Source organism: Clupea harengus, chromosome 16 (genome assembly GCF_900700415.2).
Source record: "Clupea harengus chromosome 16, Ch_v2.0.2, whole genome shotgun sequence".
Taxonomy (NCBI): Eukaryota; Metazoa; Chordata; class Actinopteri; order Clupeiformes; family Clupeidae; genus Clupea; species Clupea harengus.
Genome location: NC_045167.1, coordinates 19,978,208 through 19,993,530, shown reverse-complemented (window position 1 = coordinate 19,993,530; position 15,323 = coordinate 19,978,208). Strand labels below are relative to the sequence as shown.

Here is a 15,323-nt window from a genome sequence, read left to right as displayed (position 1 = left end):
ACACACACTCACACTCACTCTCACACTCACACTCACACTCACACAACACACAGCACACACATAACACACGCCGTGGCTCAGAGAGACACACACAGCCACACACACACACACACACACACACACACAGGCCCCACAACTCACAACTAACACACAATCACACACACCTCAAGCCCTGCACCCCTTCCAAGGCCTGCTGCCTACACAAGCGCCCCCATTCCCTCCCCTCCCCCTACTACCTCTCCATCACACACACACACACACACACACACACACACACACACACACACACACACACACACACACACACACACACACACACACACACAACCACACACACTCCCCCTTCTGCCCCCTCCTTCTCCCTAAGAGTGCCAGCTGTCCCCTTTCCCTCTCACTTCCTCCCTTCCCCCACCCCATCCCTCTCTCCCTCCCTCCCCTCTCTGGACCTTCTCTCTCTCTCTCTCTCTCTCTCTCTCTCTCTTTTTCTCTCTCTCCCTCTGTCTGTCTGCCTGCCTGCATGGTCCCAGGCCTGCTGGAGTTTTGATGGCTCAGGCCTACTGAGCACTGACAGCCTCCTCCACCTGCATTCAGACAGACCCCCTGGAAAAAAAGAGAAAAAGAGACGGGGGGGGGAGAAGAAATCTGTCACTCATCCTCTGCTGCTCCCACTGTATGGCGACATGCTGACACGGTTGAGGGACGCATGTGAGTCACGCATGCTAATGGCTTTACAAAGTTCTGCCTCTGATCTCGGACTCTGAGGAAAGGCGCTCTCCTTGATGTTGGACGCACCCTGAAAACATTTCCTCACTGATCTTGCAATGAATGTGAGTCTCTCTGTGTGTGTGTGTGTGTGGTTGTGTGTGTGTGTGGGGGCTGTCCCATTCAATATGTTAAAATGAGTATTGATCGTGTTGCCCTGAAGGTATTCTTTTTCTCTTTCTTTTTCTTTTTTCTTTTGCTTCGCTAAATGCCCACCAGAGTGTCAGTTAGCATTAGTTTAATTTATTCCTGTCATCACAAAGTCTTAACTAAGCTATTGCATGTAATGCCTGCTAATAAAGCTAGCAGTAGGCAGAAATGTCCAAAACAAACCTGTCTGCAGCTTCCTTCCCCTTATCACCCCTGTTATGTCCACTCCATCACCTGCTTTGAGGAATTGGACTGCCATGCAGAGGCATTATTCCGTAAGTTTCAGCTTCTGTTATGTTCTGGTATTAATGGTTTAAAATATTGCTGGTTGAAATAGTTTCTCTCTTTTCCCTGAACTTTTCAAACCAAACCACAAAAAAAGAAAAATCCAATTACCGAAGCCAGAAAAGGCGAAAAGGAAGCTACAGATCCTGGTGCTTTGGAGCTTATTGACCTATATTCTGGACAGATCCGGAGGAATGGAGTGAGTTCTCTGATCCAAAGCCTTGAGTCGAACGAGCCTAGGCTCAGCTCGTGCCAAATCGGATAATGACTGCTCAGTTTAATAAAGTGCGCACTTTCCACTACTATATGTGCGAACGTTTGCAACTATACAGGGAGGGCGATAGGGTGAGCAAAAGACATCAGCCACTTTTGGTGATGGGGCTACTGTGAGGTCATGGTGGACCGGCGTGATGATGCGATGACGGACATTAACTGTGTTGTAACTAATGACGCCTGTAACGGCCATCGCTCCGTGAGCCGGCGATGCGGACGCCACAGTTGCCCGTCTCTCATCTCTTTACTAGCCTCCATTAGTGAGGGACGGGTCAGATGATCGGTTGCAGTCGGCCCTGGTGTTCCATAACTCGCGGTACGCTGCGTGGTTGGCTTTGCACCGCCGCTGACCTTTTTCTTCGCTGTGTGAATTAGGCCTAGCCGCTGCCTTAGCCACAGTGGACAAGATGTAGGTGAGCAAATAAATATCCCTGTTATGTCACAAACCAGATAGTCCATTTCTACTCCCCCCCCCCGCCACACCCCCCGACTCTCTCAATCTTTCTCTCTCTGACACCCACTTGCTCCCCTGCAGTAAATGAATTGATGGGGCCACTATATCCTACTGTAAACTGTATTCCTCTGCAGATCATTGACGTGATTTTATCTGCTGCGCTGAAAGATAGTCAAGCGTTCAAGTGTTTTGTGAAAAGCTGCCCTTTCCTCCGCGTTACGATTGTGTTTAGGATGGTAAATGTTCAGCATTTTATTTTTGGTAGAGAACACTTTGATCTGTCACTGGCTTTAGCAACTGCAATAATGAGTGTACTTTTTCAACTACTTCTACATGGGGTTTGTAGTGGCGGAGCACAAAGTGTTCTCTGAACAGTGTGACAATCTCGAGAGAAAGAGAGAGAGAGAGAGAGAGAGAGAGATTCTATACTCCCTCAGCTCCAAAGTCATCAACCTCTGTCCATGTTTCCCCCTCTCTGTGTACATCTTTGTGACACACTCAGAGCCACAGTGTGGAGAGCACATGAAAGAGAGAGTGTGAGAGAGAGAGAGACGGACAGAGACAGACAGAGAGAGAGAGAGAGAGCGAGAGCGAGAGATACAGAAAGATTGAAATAGTGGAAAGAACTAAGGCCAGTGGGTTACAGAGGAGAGCAGAAAAGAAGCTTCTGGAAGCTACAGAGAGGGAGGTCTGGATGAACAGAGTGCCAAGACAAAGAGCCAGGGCCTGAGCATCGTAGCCATAGCATAGCGGATGGCCTAACAAAAAACGAAAACAACCACAACAACAGCACTAACAGAATAAACAATAAACAAACAAAAAACAACCTGAAGAAGCTAATAGGAAAACCTACTGATATATTCTGCCCAGCCTTGCTTTTCTTTTCTTATCATGTTCCCCCTTAACCTAAGGGGAAAATGAAATGAGTACATAGGAGAAAGAGTGAAATTAGAAGGAGAAAAAGAGAGAGTGACATGGGAGTGAAATAAAAGGACGGGAAGCAGAGTGGGGGTTAGCGAACGCCATCAAGCTGAGCGTTGGCGAAGGAAAGGACCTGCGGGGCTTGTTTGCATGCGGCAACATCTCTGGAAGCCTCGGCCTATCTTCGGTGCGTGTTTTATTCTGAACGCCATGCGAGGGTCGCGACCCCACAAACGCACAGGCTGGAGTCAAACGCGAGGCCTGATTCTGTTTTCATACACACGGACTTCCTGCTCATGGCTGATCGGCTCCCCATCGTATGCTGAAGCCCTGTGGGCAGTGAGAGTGTGTGTGTGTGTGTGTGTGTGTGTGTGTGTAGTGGAGGCTAGATCATCGGTAGCCTCTCATGCTGGGCTGCCTCGCTCCAGTCCTTGAGTGATTGCTAATTACCGTACACAACTTGGAGAGGCCCAGCGTAGCTCGTCAAGACCCTCGAGGGGAGTACAATTTTAGAACAGTGAAGTTCCTCCTGCAACTAGATAAAGCATTCCTTTTTTTTCTCTCGACCTCTCTCGCTTCCTCCCTCTCTCCCTCCCTCTTACTCTACCTCCCTCTCTCTCGCTATTTTCCTCCCTCCCTCTCCTTGTCTTGTCTTTTCTCTCTTTGCGCTGATAGAGGAGTATTTCATCTTCGTCCCTCGCTGACACTCTGCATATGCTCAGGCGCTCGGCTGTAATCGAATCTACCTCCAGCAGGTCTTTCTTGTGCCTGAGGAGTGACTGGGGCACTTTGGTGAAATGAAGAGCAACAGCAAATTCTCTCTCTCCCATTCTCTCTCTCTCTCTCTCACACACACACACTCTCTCTCTCTCTCTCTCTCTCACACACACACACTCTCTCTCTCTCTCTCTCTCTCACACACACACACATGCTTTCCCTTTCATACATCTCAGTTGAATCCCTCTGCATGAGTAGCAGCACCCTCTCGCAGACATTTACACAACAGCCTGCCTTTAACATATTGCCTCATAAAGTTATGCAATGCGTGTGACATTTAAATGTCTCATACTCCCCCCCCCCCCCCCCCCCGAACACGTGCTATTTTATCTAAGACGCGGGCAGAACTGTCAGCAGGAGAATCAATGTCCTCGGCTTTCAGTAGACGTCGGATGTCAGAGAGTTATGTCCTGTGTCTGAAGCACGGAGAGGTGCTTTGATGTTCGTTTCTGGCGTTTTGAGGAGAATGAGGCGGGAGAGAGAGAGAAGAGGTAGGCAGGCAGGGCCTTTGGTAATGAAGTGGCCATTGCACTGAGGGGGGCACTGATTGCCTGAGTCTAAAAGCACAGTCATATGCAGAGATGGGAGAGAAAGAGGCAGAGGGAAAGAGAGAGGGAAAGAGAGAGAGAAAGAGAGGGGGGGGGTTCACGGAACCCCGGGAGGTCCTTATTAAAAGCATTTAAGGGCAAATAAGAGGTCACTGTGTCCCAGGCATTCCCAGGTTTGCTGTCTAGCATGGCCATCCATATAGATAAACTCCAGAGCCATCCAGACCCAGTGTTTAAACACCCACGCGGCCCTGCACTTCACCTCTGGATGATTTTGATTTCATTCCCACCCCCCCTCTCCTGTCTTCAGTGCAGACAGAGGGAGGGAGAGAGCTCATTGAGACTTCAGTCAGGTCCTAGTCGGCCATTTATTATTAAACACCATCGACCCCACAGAGCGCGCGCATGGACATGCGTTTATAATTACGCCGCCGATGCTCTCCTCTCGTGTTCATTACAAATGTGAGCATTCTTAAGGAGCTCTGTTCCCCCTCGCCGCAGTCACTCAGCCGGTACCCATTGAGACGCTGTCTGTGTGACTTCTACTGAAGTCAAGGGGGGAGGTGAGTTTGAGGGGGTGGTGGGGATGAATGGATGGGAGGGGTAGGGTAGGGAAAGGGGTCTCTCACCTCATTCTAAGAGGCGGTGGGAATTGGGAGCGCGAGATTCGATCATTCTTATTTGAGAGTGGCTGTGGTGAGAACAGCAGGCGATGTCAATGTGTCACAACAGGCTAGATTACATTTCTGTCTCTCTCACTATCTATCTCACCTCTCCAAATCAAGAGAGAGAGAGACGGAGGGAGACAAAATATGTCATCTCTGGCTTCATGGTGAAAATGAACCTTTTTATTCTGGAATCTTCTTTTTAGTAATCTTACAAAGCAGTTGATATGCGTAGAGTGGCCATTTGATGGTTTTATTTATATGGATTCATTTTTGAGTCTAAATAAATAAAAATTGCACAATTTGAACAATTTGCTTGTGTTCGACACCAGACTACAGCAACAGATTGCCTTTGCCTCAACTGTGATGTGAGTTCAGAGTGACTTCTTTTCAGATGCAGTAAATCGATGGACTGTTAAAAAAGGAAGCTATTCTTATGGCTGCAAATGAAACACATATGAGAGAAGAATCCTAAATCCTGTGTTTGAAACAGGGATGTCCTTGGGTAGGATAATGCTCTCCACACTAAAATGGCATGCTGATGTTAAAACCGAGATCAACTTGGCCAGCTCAGAATGAACAAACCACCTCAGAGCTCTGCCATTCATGCTGTTCAACATGTAAACATTGTGTGACCGTGTTCTCAGCTCTTTGTTGAAAGCACAGTGGCTGTTTTATCAGTTGTTATAGAGAAACTCCCATAGAAGCCTCTCTTTGACAGTCCATTTAATTTCCTAAAATACATAGGCCTCATTTAGTTTACACAGTCATGCAAAGAGGCAGACCTTGAGTGCTTAAGGGAGTACCCCCCCCCCCCCCCCCATGAATGAAAGCTGTTTTACAAGCTGTTCTGTTAATAAATACTAATGTCATCTGTACTGATCTAAATGGGTTCAATTATTTAATGCAGTCACGCTTTCCTTCAGCAAGCTAAACCCTGTGCTTAAGACATTACAACCCATACCTAGCTCCTTGTCACATTGAGAGAACTGTGTGAACCTTTAGGTTTTAAGTCCAGTACACTGCAATGCTATTTTACTCGGATGCTAGACTCTGACTTTTCAGTTTTCTATTCTGTCAATGTAAACAAAGCATGACTATCATGTTGTGATTTTTCTGGGATGATGTCAGTCAATCCTGTGTTGTTGTTTTTTTTTGTAGTGACAAAAAAAAGGTCTTTCACTCTGTCTTCCATTCCAATGAGGTGGCTTTTGGACCGGGGGAAATTAGACTGTGGGCATGTATGATTTGCATATAAATGGCTTTATTGTCTACAGATGGTATGACGGGCCACTGCCACACGGTCAAATTGTTTTCTCTGGGAGGAAATTGGGAGTTGGGATTTCATCCTTTCCTTGTGTACCTGTTGCATGGACAAAGGTGGAGAAAGGGGTTTGGGGTTGGCTCTTTCAGCAGGGCGATAATGAATAGTTGATGTGATACTCACCTTTTTGTCAAACCATAGCAGGTCTGTAAACAGTTCTCACCAGTACTTAATGAGGCATTATACTCAAGACAAACCTAGTGCATCTCCAGCATCATGGAAACGTTATCCCACAAACTTACGTCAACTGAGAGATCAGAAGAAGATCTAGTTCAGAGAGATCAAAAGAAGATCTAGTTTTCTTCAGCGAGTGCCACTCTAACAGAGACGGATGGTATCATTCTGCAGCAGAGTTTACTAAGCCCTGTCGTGCTGCAAACGGTCAAGCGATCGTGCCTAGATGGAGTTGTAATTCTCATTAAAGGTCACCTAATTGCTTTTAAATGGATGTTAATTGGACGGGGCTTGAGCTGTTGCTTTTTCATGATCCGAGTACCCGGCGGAAATGAAAAACACCGCTCTTAGGGTTTGGAACGACTGTTGATAAAGGGTCACTTATCAGGTTTCTGTTGTTTAGGTGCTACGCGACTGGGATCAACCTTGGTGTAATGTATGCTGTTTTGACTGTGTAACCGCTTTTCGATAAGGCGTTCCTGGAACCACTGAGTCTGTTTGATCGCAATCTACACACGACTCCCTCTTTTGTTCGGACTCAATTTACCAATATGGTCCTCCTTCAGCCGCGGCCGGTTAGGCAAGCTGTGACGGAGGAGGACGCCTATTCTCTCAGTGAGTGGCTTGTGAGGGCTTTTTGTTTTCTCTCCCTCACTCTCTCTCTCTCCTTTCATTTGGGTCACATTGTACTCATGTGGTGATTGATTTCCACCATAAGATACCCTTGGCAGTAACACAGCAAGTCTCTTATCAACAGGCCGCATGGGAGGCTGGCACCCTGCCCGGTGTTTGGCAGGAGGGGGGGGGGGGGGGGGGGGTTGCCTGTAACCTCCCCCCCTGCCCTTACTTGAGGGTGCTGCCAAAACACACAGTGACCAGGCACCCCTGCATAATCCCAAGTCCCCTGTGGAAGGACCTCAGGTTGAAAGAGCTTGAGGGAGCAGCGCACCCCTAAGTCTAACTGTGACCCCTTCTGTAACATGCCCCCCCCCCCCCCCCCACACACACATGCACGCACACACGCACACACACACTTCCTTCCACCACCCCCCGCTACCCCTCATCAGGGGCACGTGGGGGCATGAAGGATTCATTCACCGCCAGGAGGCCCCTGGCACGCGTGCGCCATGTTGCAGTGAGGTGATAAAGTCGTCTCTGTCCTGCAGAGGTGGAGGGTGGGGGAGGAGGCTATTGCTCTGTCTGCCCGGCTCGTTGCTGTAATCTGTAGAACAGCAGCAGCAGTGGCGGCGACAGCTGAACTGGTCTGGCTGATAACGCATCACGCTAGTACACAGGTCTGAAACAGGGCCAGTGCCGTAGGCCTGGCTGCTCTGGACTGGACTCAACAATAGACCTGAGACCCAAGTCTTTGGACTATATGTACGTTCTGTTTGAGTATACTGAAAAACATGCGAAGAAAAACACTCTGAGTATACTGAAAAACACTTGAAGAATAACACTCAGTTTGAGTACACGAAAATCATTTAAGCCAACAGGCATTTTGAAGGTCGGCTCCTGGGTCCTCTGCTTTTGATAAGGGACCAAGCCATTTCTGAACGGCGAAGAAAAAAACTTCTGCCAGGTTCAATTAACCTGTTCCACCAACCCAGCCCAAGGCATAGATGAGTGGCAAAGATTACTGCCACTCAGCATGTAAGATGAGGTATCTCTTCAACACACACACACACACAAACACACACACACACACACAAACACACACACACACACACACACACATACACACACACACACACACACACACACACAAACACACACACACACAAACAGTACTGTTTCTTTCTCTCCATTAGGGGACACCCCCCTATAGAGCAGTCAGTGTTGCCAAGACCTTTAGAAACTTTTAGACACCTTGAGAGCGTTTTTAGCAAGTGATTCATCAGCATTTAGAGAAAGTTCAGTGTGAGAGAAGGAGAGATGCTGGATAGCTTTTTCTCTCTTTTCAAACTCCTTCAAAACACCAGCCGATCATCATTAGGCAGAGAGGGTGGATGAAATGTTGTCGCTGATGAAAGGAAATGGTATGAGAGGCTGGTGTGTGTGTGTGTATGTATGTGTGTCACGGGTGGCTGAGTTCAGAGAAGAAGAAAAAAAAGCTTCATTAGTGCATCGCTCTTAACTGCCATTACTGACTCTCTGGCATGTCCCTGTCTCAGACCTGCCTGTCATGGCCCATCGCCGTGGCACCCACCGCCGCCGTGGCGACTCCTAGGTGACAGGGGGCTTTTTTGAACACAGCCAATCACGGAACCCTGTCACTCCTCTTCCTCTATGCACCACTAAACCCTCACAGTCATCGCCATACCAACCCCCTTGCTGACAGACAGCCCCCTGATTGGTTCAGGCCATTGCATTCATGCTCGGCATGCTAGGAAATACCCCTTTGCATACAGCTGTCAGACTGGAGGAAATATGCATTGCGGCACGTTAGCACATGGGTAGTTTGTTCTCCGCTCACCTCCCCACTAGATAGCCTGTGAGCGCTTAGCACACCGTTATACCGTGGTTTCTGTCGCATCTGTCTTCAGTTGGGTGCTATACATTAATTGTGTTGAGATAGGAGAGCCTTCTGTCATGGTATGTGAAATGCACTGGGTGTCTCATAAAGCATTATGTAAGTTCAACCCATTCTTCCTAGTTTCTGAGGATGTTTTAAAATTTGCCTTCATCATGCAGATATTAGTTAGGTCCTCCTCATTGAAACTGATGAGAATCCAAAGCACGCCTACTCTTAAGACATACTGAATAACAGCTTTACTGCAGTGACACATCCAGTGTCTCCCTCTGTTTTTCCCACTCCTGTATGAGTATGGCATCACAGGAAAGGCTCTTTGAAAATATTTTTCAAACATGACATACATGACTGCTTTGTTTTTTCAGTAGTTTGGGGATGTATGGATGTATGACACCAAGCAACAACCTCTCCATTCCCATCATGCATCTGCAAGACACAACAAGTAATTTCCGTGTGGCAGACGCGCTATCGTTTACCTATGAGCTATAAGGTCATTTACGCTCGCTCTATGGGAAGAGTGTGGAGACGTACGATGTTCACGGCATTAAAGCTCTGCAGTTAATGAAAAGCAGGTCCTTTTGAAGGCCATGGCAGAACTGACCAACACGTACGGCGCCAGGGGACCGCACAGCGACGGTGTTGGTGACTTTTTTCCCCCTTCGATGCGCAAAGAAAACCACAACATTAAAGCGTCAATTTGCTTATTATTCAGCGTTAAAGGATGACAGTGCTGTGGGGCAATTAAATCCGCTGAGAGATCCCAGCCCCCACCCCCCCCACTCACCCTCCACGAGTTTTCCTTTGCACCTTGTGCGTATTAGCGCGAGGCTCTCTCTCTGACGGCCCGGACTGAAAATCCATACCTAAGGGCCTGAAATGGCATAATATGAGCAATTAAGTCTTCCTTTTAGAGGCTCTGCACTGATCCCGGATGGGGTTGTGTGTATGTTTGCGTGTGTTGGGGGCATAACATTGCTTGGCAGCCAGCCTACAAGCTCTCTCTCTCTCTCTCTTTCTCTTTATGTCTGTGTGTGTATGCGTGTGTGTGTGTGTGTGTGTGTGTGTGTGTGTGTGTGTGCGTGTGTGTAAGTCAAATGAGGGCTCACTTCAAAAAAATCCTGACCTCCAGCTCATGTGGTGTGCTTATAGTACTCGCTGTAGAGAGGCATTACAAACAAACCCAGCTGCCGGTCAATGGCGAGGCCTGGTTGTTGTTCTCCCCCGAGCCTGATCTATGGACAGGAGAGGGAGAGGAGGAGGCTGGCTGACTGGATTCAGTTGTCACACAGGGAATGAGGAGTAGGCGAGTAGAACTTTCAAAGCTCTTATTTTCCTAGTTAGTTATTTTTCAAAAAAGCACTTTCTTTGTCTGTAATTGTGTGAGTGCGCATGTGTGGTGTCTGTTAGTGTGTAATGAGTCTAAGTGTGGTGTGGACAATTGAGTGTCTTCAAGCATACGTAAATACATGCATATTTGAGCATTTGTATATTATCATGTATTTATCTGTGAAAGTGTGTATGTTTTGCAGAGCGCAGAATATGTGAATATGTTGTATGTGTGAGTATGTTGTATGTGTGTGTGTGTGTGTGTGTGTGTGTGTGTGTGTGTGTGTGTGTGTGTGTGTGTGTGTGTGTGTGTGTGTAATGGGGCAGGGGGCTGAAACAAGTGACCTTTCAGACAAACAGAGGTGCCCCGGCTGGAACAAATGGTGGCCTGTTGGGCTCAGATGCTCACTGGTGGATGGCATTGATCCGCTGAAACAATGGGGCCCACCACACACATTAATAAACAACCCGGCGCCAATCAGCTCCCCATTCACACCTCCGCAGCAATGGGCAGAGATGGGGAGGGGGTGAAACAGGGATTTTCATAAGCTTTTAGAGCTCTTTTATTAACACTCCACAATGAGGGCAACATTTGCATGATTTTTAATGGCCTTAGTCACTTCCTCCCTCTCTTTCTCTCTTTCTCTCTTTCTCTCTTTTTCTTTTTCTTTTTCTCTCTCTTTATCTCTCTCTCCCTTCCTGCCACATTTGTTTCTCTTTTGACCCATGCCTTAGGTCTCTGTATGAGGTATAGTTAGCTAACCCTGCTTAGTAACAAATTGTTGTACCTGACCGTTTGATGCCCGGCCCCTTCGTTTGAACAGCACTCTTTGTAGTGTCTCTCTGGTGTTCACACCCTCTAATGCGCCCTTGCGCTCTTTAAGGTTTATATCAAAACCGCCCGGAAGATGTGCAGGAGGAGGAAAAAAGAGGAGAGAGATAATCCCGGAGAGGGAGAGAAAAAGAGTGGAATCTTTTATTGAAAGTGATGGGATTATGGGCCAAGACCTTCCTCGGTGCAGTGGCTTAGATAAGGTTCACGGATTCGGCGCGTGAGATTGCGTGGAAATCAAGCTCCCAGCTGGGCACGGGATCGCAGGGAAGCATGAAAATGACTGCTGATGTCTGAGTGGGTTCGACCCCTTCTGTATGAAATGCTCTCGAACAACAGAAGGAGAGAGAGAAAGAGGGAGAGAGAGAGAGAGAGAGAACATAACCATACCCTAAGAAAGAAAGAGGGCAAGCAAGCAAGAAAGCTAAAGAAAAAGGAGCCTGAATGTGACTGCATCTGGAATCTGTTTTCTGGATGAGCACCAGCACCAATGTTTAAAGAGTTATTAAAATCCTTCTTTTGTTTCTCTTCCCTTACCCCAGTGTGTGCACGCACACACACACACACACACACACACACACACACACACACACACACACACAAGCTCACACGTAATCTCTCTTTCTCACTGTCTTCTCAAAAATACACACACACACAAACACAAAATCTCTCTCACTCTCTCGCTCTTTTTCTCACAAACACACATTCACACACACACACACACACAGACACACAGACCCTCTTCTCAGAGTTTAAACATGATGACTGTAACTGAAAATCTGGCAACAGCGCTGGGGCGTTTTGATTGGGTTGTGCAGTTTTATTGTGCTGTTGCTATTTTCATTACTTTTATCACTGCTCCCCCGCATCTATTTCTCACACAAGAAACACAATGAGAAAGAGAAAGAGATAGAGAGAGAGAGTGTGTGTGTGTGTGTGTGTGTGTGAGAGAGAGAGAGAAATGGAGCACCCTGGTGAGATTCTGCTGTACTTTCCTTCTTGTTCGACATGCTGATTAGAGCGGATTTTGACACAAAAGCAAGAATTTAGTTTCCACAGAGATCTCTTGTCCCCCCTCGCTGCCACCTCTACTGCTCTTCTTCTCCTCTCTCTCTCTCCCATCCTCTCGTGTCTCCCCTACTATTCCATAATCACCCAGACACACACATAGGCACACACGCACACACACACACACACACACACACACACACACATAGGCACCGTTCTCAAACAGCCCATAATTTCACAAAGCAATGGCCAGTTCGCTATCTCCCCGTCCCCTCCTCAGAAGACAAAAAAGCAAAAGCCAGGCTACCTGATTAGGTATTCAGAGGCTCCAGCGGAGGCCCCTAAATGAATCTCAAGCGCACTCTCCCTCCCTCCCTCCCTCCCTCCCTCCCTCCCTCCCTCCCTCTCCCTCTCTCTCGCGCACTCTCTTTCTCTCAGCTCTATTCTTCTGAACAGTGTGTGTGTGTGTGTGTGTGGTAGGCCTCTGCTTTCGGCCCAGGTAATTGTGAGTTCACCAAGCTGTGAAGGGATCGAGTGCACCCCCCGTACGCCCCTCCCGTTAGCCCCCCCCCCCCCCCCCCCCACCCCCACCCCCAGCCTCTCGCGCACTCCCTTGAAAAAGTGGAAAACACAATCTGAATTAAATCAATTGGCCTCCCATTTATTTATTTATATGAGTTTACACCGCAGTGCTGAGAGACGCTAGATGCTACTGTTTTTCAACTTCTGTTCCTTGAGAAGGAATGCTGCTGCACGGTCAATTGGAAATTTAACAAAAGAAGCAGTTGTGACGTATTTCTTCTTAACATCAGCCCTCGAATCATTACAACCAGTTCTTGTTTTTCTCATTTGCTTAACTGGCAGCCCTTTATGCGTTCTTGAGTCCTGCCAATTCATTAGTTTTTCATTTTGGCTTCTTGGGAAGAACGCTTGAAGGACGCGTGTTAAGATCCTCGATGCAAGGGACGATGGCTAAAGTGAGAAAAAATCTGTACCCTTGTCAGAGTGGAGTCGGAAATGAAAACCCCCTACTCTGCTCTCCTCTCCTCACTTCTCCTCTCCCCTCCCCCACCTATACTCTGCTCTCCCTCTCCTTCGGAACACCATAAAAAGACAGCTTGAGTGATAGGAGAGGGGCAGTGGACTAGAATATAAAATATTTAGAGTGCCTCTTCCTTCAGTGGCGAGGAGTGTGAACTGTACTTATCTCTGGCTTTGCCAATGTGTGTTTTTCTTTCTTCATAGAAAAAGAGACGGGGGTTTAGAGGCAGAGGGAGAGAGAGAGGGGGGTAGAGGGGGACTAAGGGAAAGGAAAAGAGAGGGGAGAGATGGAAAAAGGGAGGGGTAGAGAGAGAGAGAGAGAGAGAGAGGCAGAGACAGAAGTAGGAAGGGTGGGGGAGAAAGAGAGCAAGGGTGGAGAGGGGGCGGTTTAACAGTGTGTGTGTGTGTGTGTGTGTGTGTGTGTGTGTGTGTGTGTGTGTGTGTGTGAATGAATGTGTGTGTATGTGTCTGTGGTACATGTTGAGAGAGAGTAGTGCTGTTCTGTGGCTAATGGGATAAGGCTGACTTCACAGTCAATATTACGACCGGCGCGTGTACACAACTACTGCACAAACCAGACACTGACTATCCTTTCTGGGACTGGCAAGTCCACACAATATGCAATGCCTCCGAGCCTAAGCTGAAAGCGAGCTAGCCGTTTCAAGGCTAGTGTGGACGAGAGGGGAGAGAGAGAGTGAGCGAGAGAGAGAGAGAGAGAGAGAGAGAGAGAAAAGGCTATTATCCAACATCATTAAATTTCCAATTTTACACATCAAATGAGAAAGGACACGAGTCTGAGAAGAAAAAAGAAATACTCAACATTAAACATTAACATTAAAAAGATATATACTGGGGAAAAAAAAAGAAAACTGAAAACGAATAACCCTGGAATTACTTTCCTGAACTGAGAGCGGATGACGCAAGAATGTGTACGTAAGACTAGCTATTTTTCAACGATACACCCAGAATTGACGCTGTACCAGCCTGCCATGCTGTGCATAATACATCAAAGTAAGCACTGCAAAAAACCACAGTGAGAATAAACCTTGCCAGAGTCCTACAGTTCACCAGCCTCTACTTGACATTAAGCACAAATGCACACAGAGCAGAGTGCAACAACAGGAACATGTTAGCACAAAAGCCACTGTGATGCCCTTCAAGGAATGCACTACTTTTTTTTAGCAGAGGGAAACAAAAAAAAGCGATTACGAATGAGAAGGAAAAGGATTATACAAAAGAGAAGCCAAGCGGCCGGTGTCCTTCAACTTATCTGATGGAAACGTGGGCTGTTACCACTGACATTTGTTATTTTTCACTAAACCTGTATCTTTTCTTTCTTTCCTATTCTTTCTCTCTCTCTCTCTCTCTCTCTCTCTCTCTCTCTCTCTCTCTCTCTCTGTGACAGAAGCTGGCTGTAAGAAGTTGTCCTGTGGGGCCGGCCAAGCCTCTTTCCCTCATCAAGCCGAGCAGTCAGAGCATAGCCATCTCCGTGGTGCCGGCGAAGGCTCCCGTTTCCATGGTGACCGCACACATTAATGGACAAAAGGCGGCGAGCTCAGAGCCGCTGCAGACGTCGCCCATCAACCTCCAAACGGCAAGCAGAGTGATGGCGAGCAGCGTACACCCCTACAGCCGCAGAGTAGGAGAGCTGCCCCACTCACAGGTACACACCCAGCACACAGTTCAAACACTACACAACACCACATAACACAACACTACACAACACTACACTACTCTACACAACGCTACACTACACTACACTACACAACACTACACAACACTACACTACACTATACAACACTATACAACACTACACAACACTACACTACACTACACTACACTACACTACACTACTCTACACTACACTACACTACTCTACACAACACTACACTACACTACACAACACCACACTACACTACACTACACTACTCTACACAACACTACACTACACTATACAACACTATACAACACTACGCAACACTACACTACACTACACAACACTACACTACACTACACTACTCTACACAACACTACACTACACTACACTACACTACTACCTCACACAGGTACACACCCAGCACACAGTTCAAACACTACACAATACCACACTATTACCTCACACAGTCACACACCCAGCAAACAGTCTAAACACTACACAGCATTACAGACACTACTTCACCCAGTCACACAACCAGGATACACAGCCGGCCACACTACAGTAACACTACACACTACTGTTTCACACTAATG

General features: G+C 47.4%; 1 protein-coding gene across 8 annotated transcripts in view; it reads left to right on the top strand.

Moving 5' to 3' along the window:
* The window catches only part of phf21b (PHD finger protein 21B), an 80,667-nt gene that overhangs the window by 39,224 nt on the left and 26,120 nt on the right, over positions 1-15,323 (top strand). For 5 of the 8 annotated variants that reach the window (XM_031582978.2, XM_031582975.2, XM_031582973.2 and 2 more), the window contains one exon: positions 14,479-14,736. In XM_031582978.2, coding sequence (XP_031438838.1) covers positions 14,479-14,736 — 258 coding nt within the window. The remainder of the gene's footprint in view (positions 1-14,478; positions 14,737-15,323) is intronic. The other 3 variants (XM_012841338.3, XM_031582974.2, XM_042710042.1) reach the window with 1 other exon arrangement.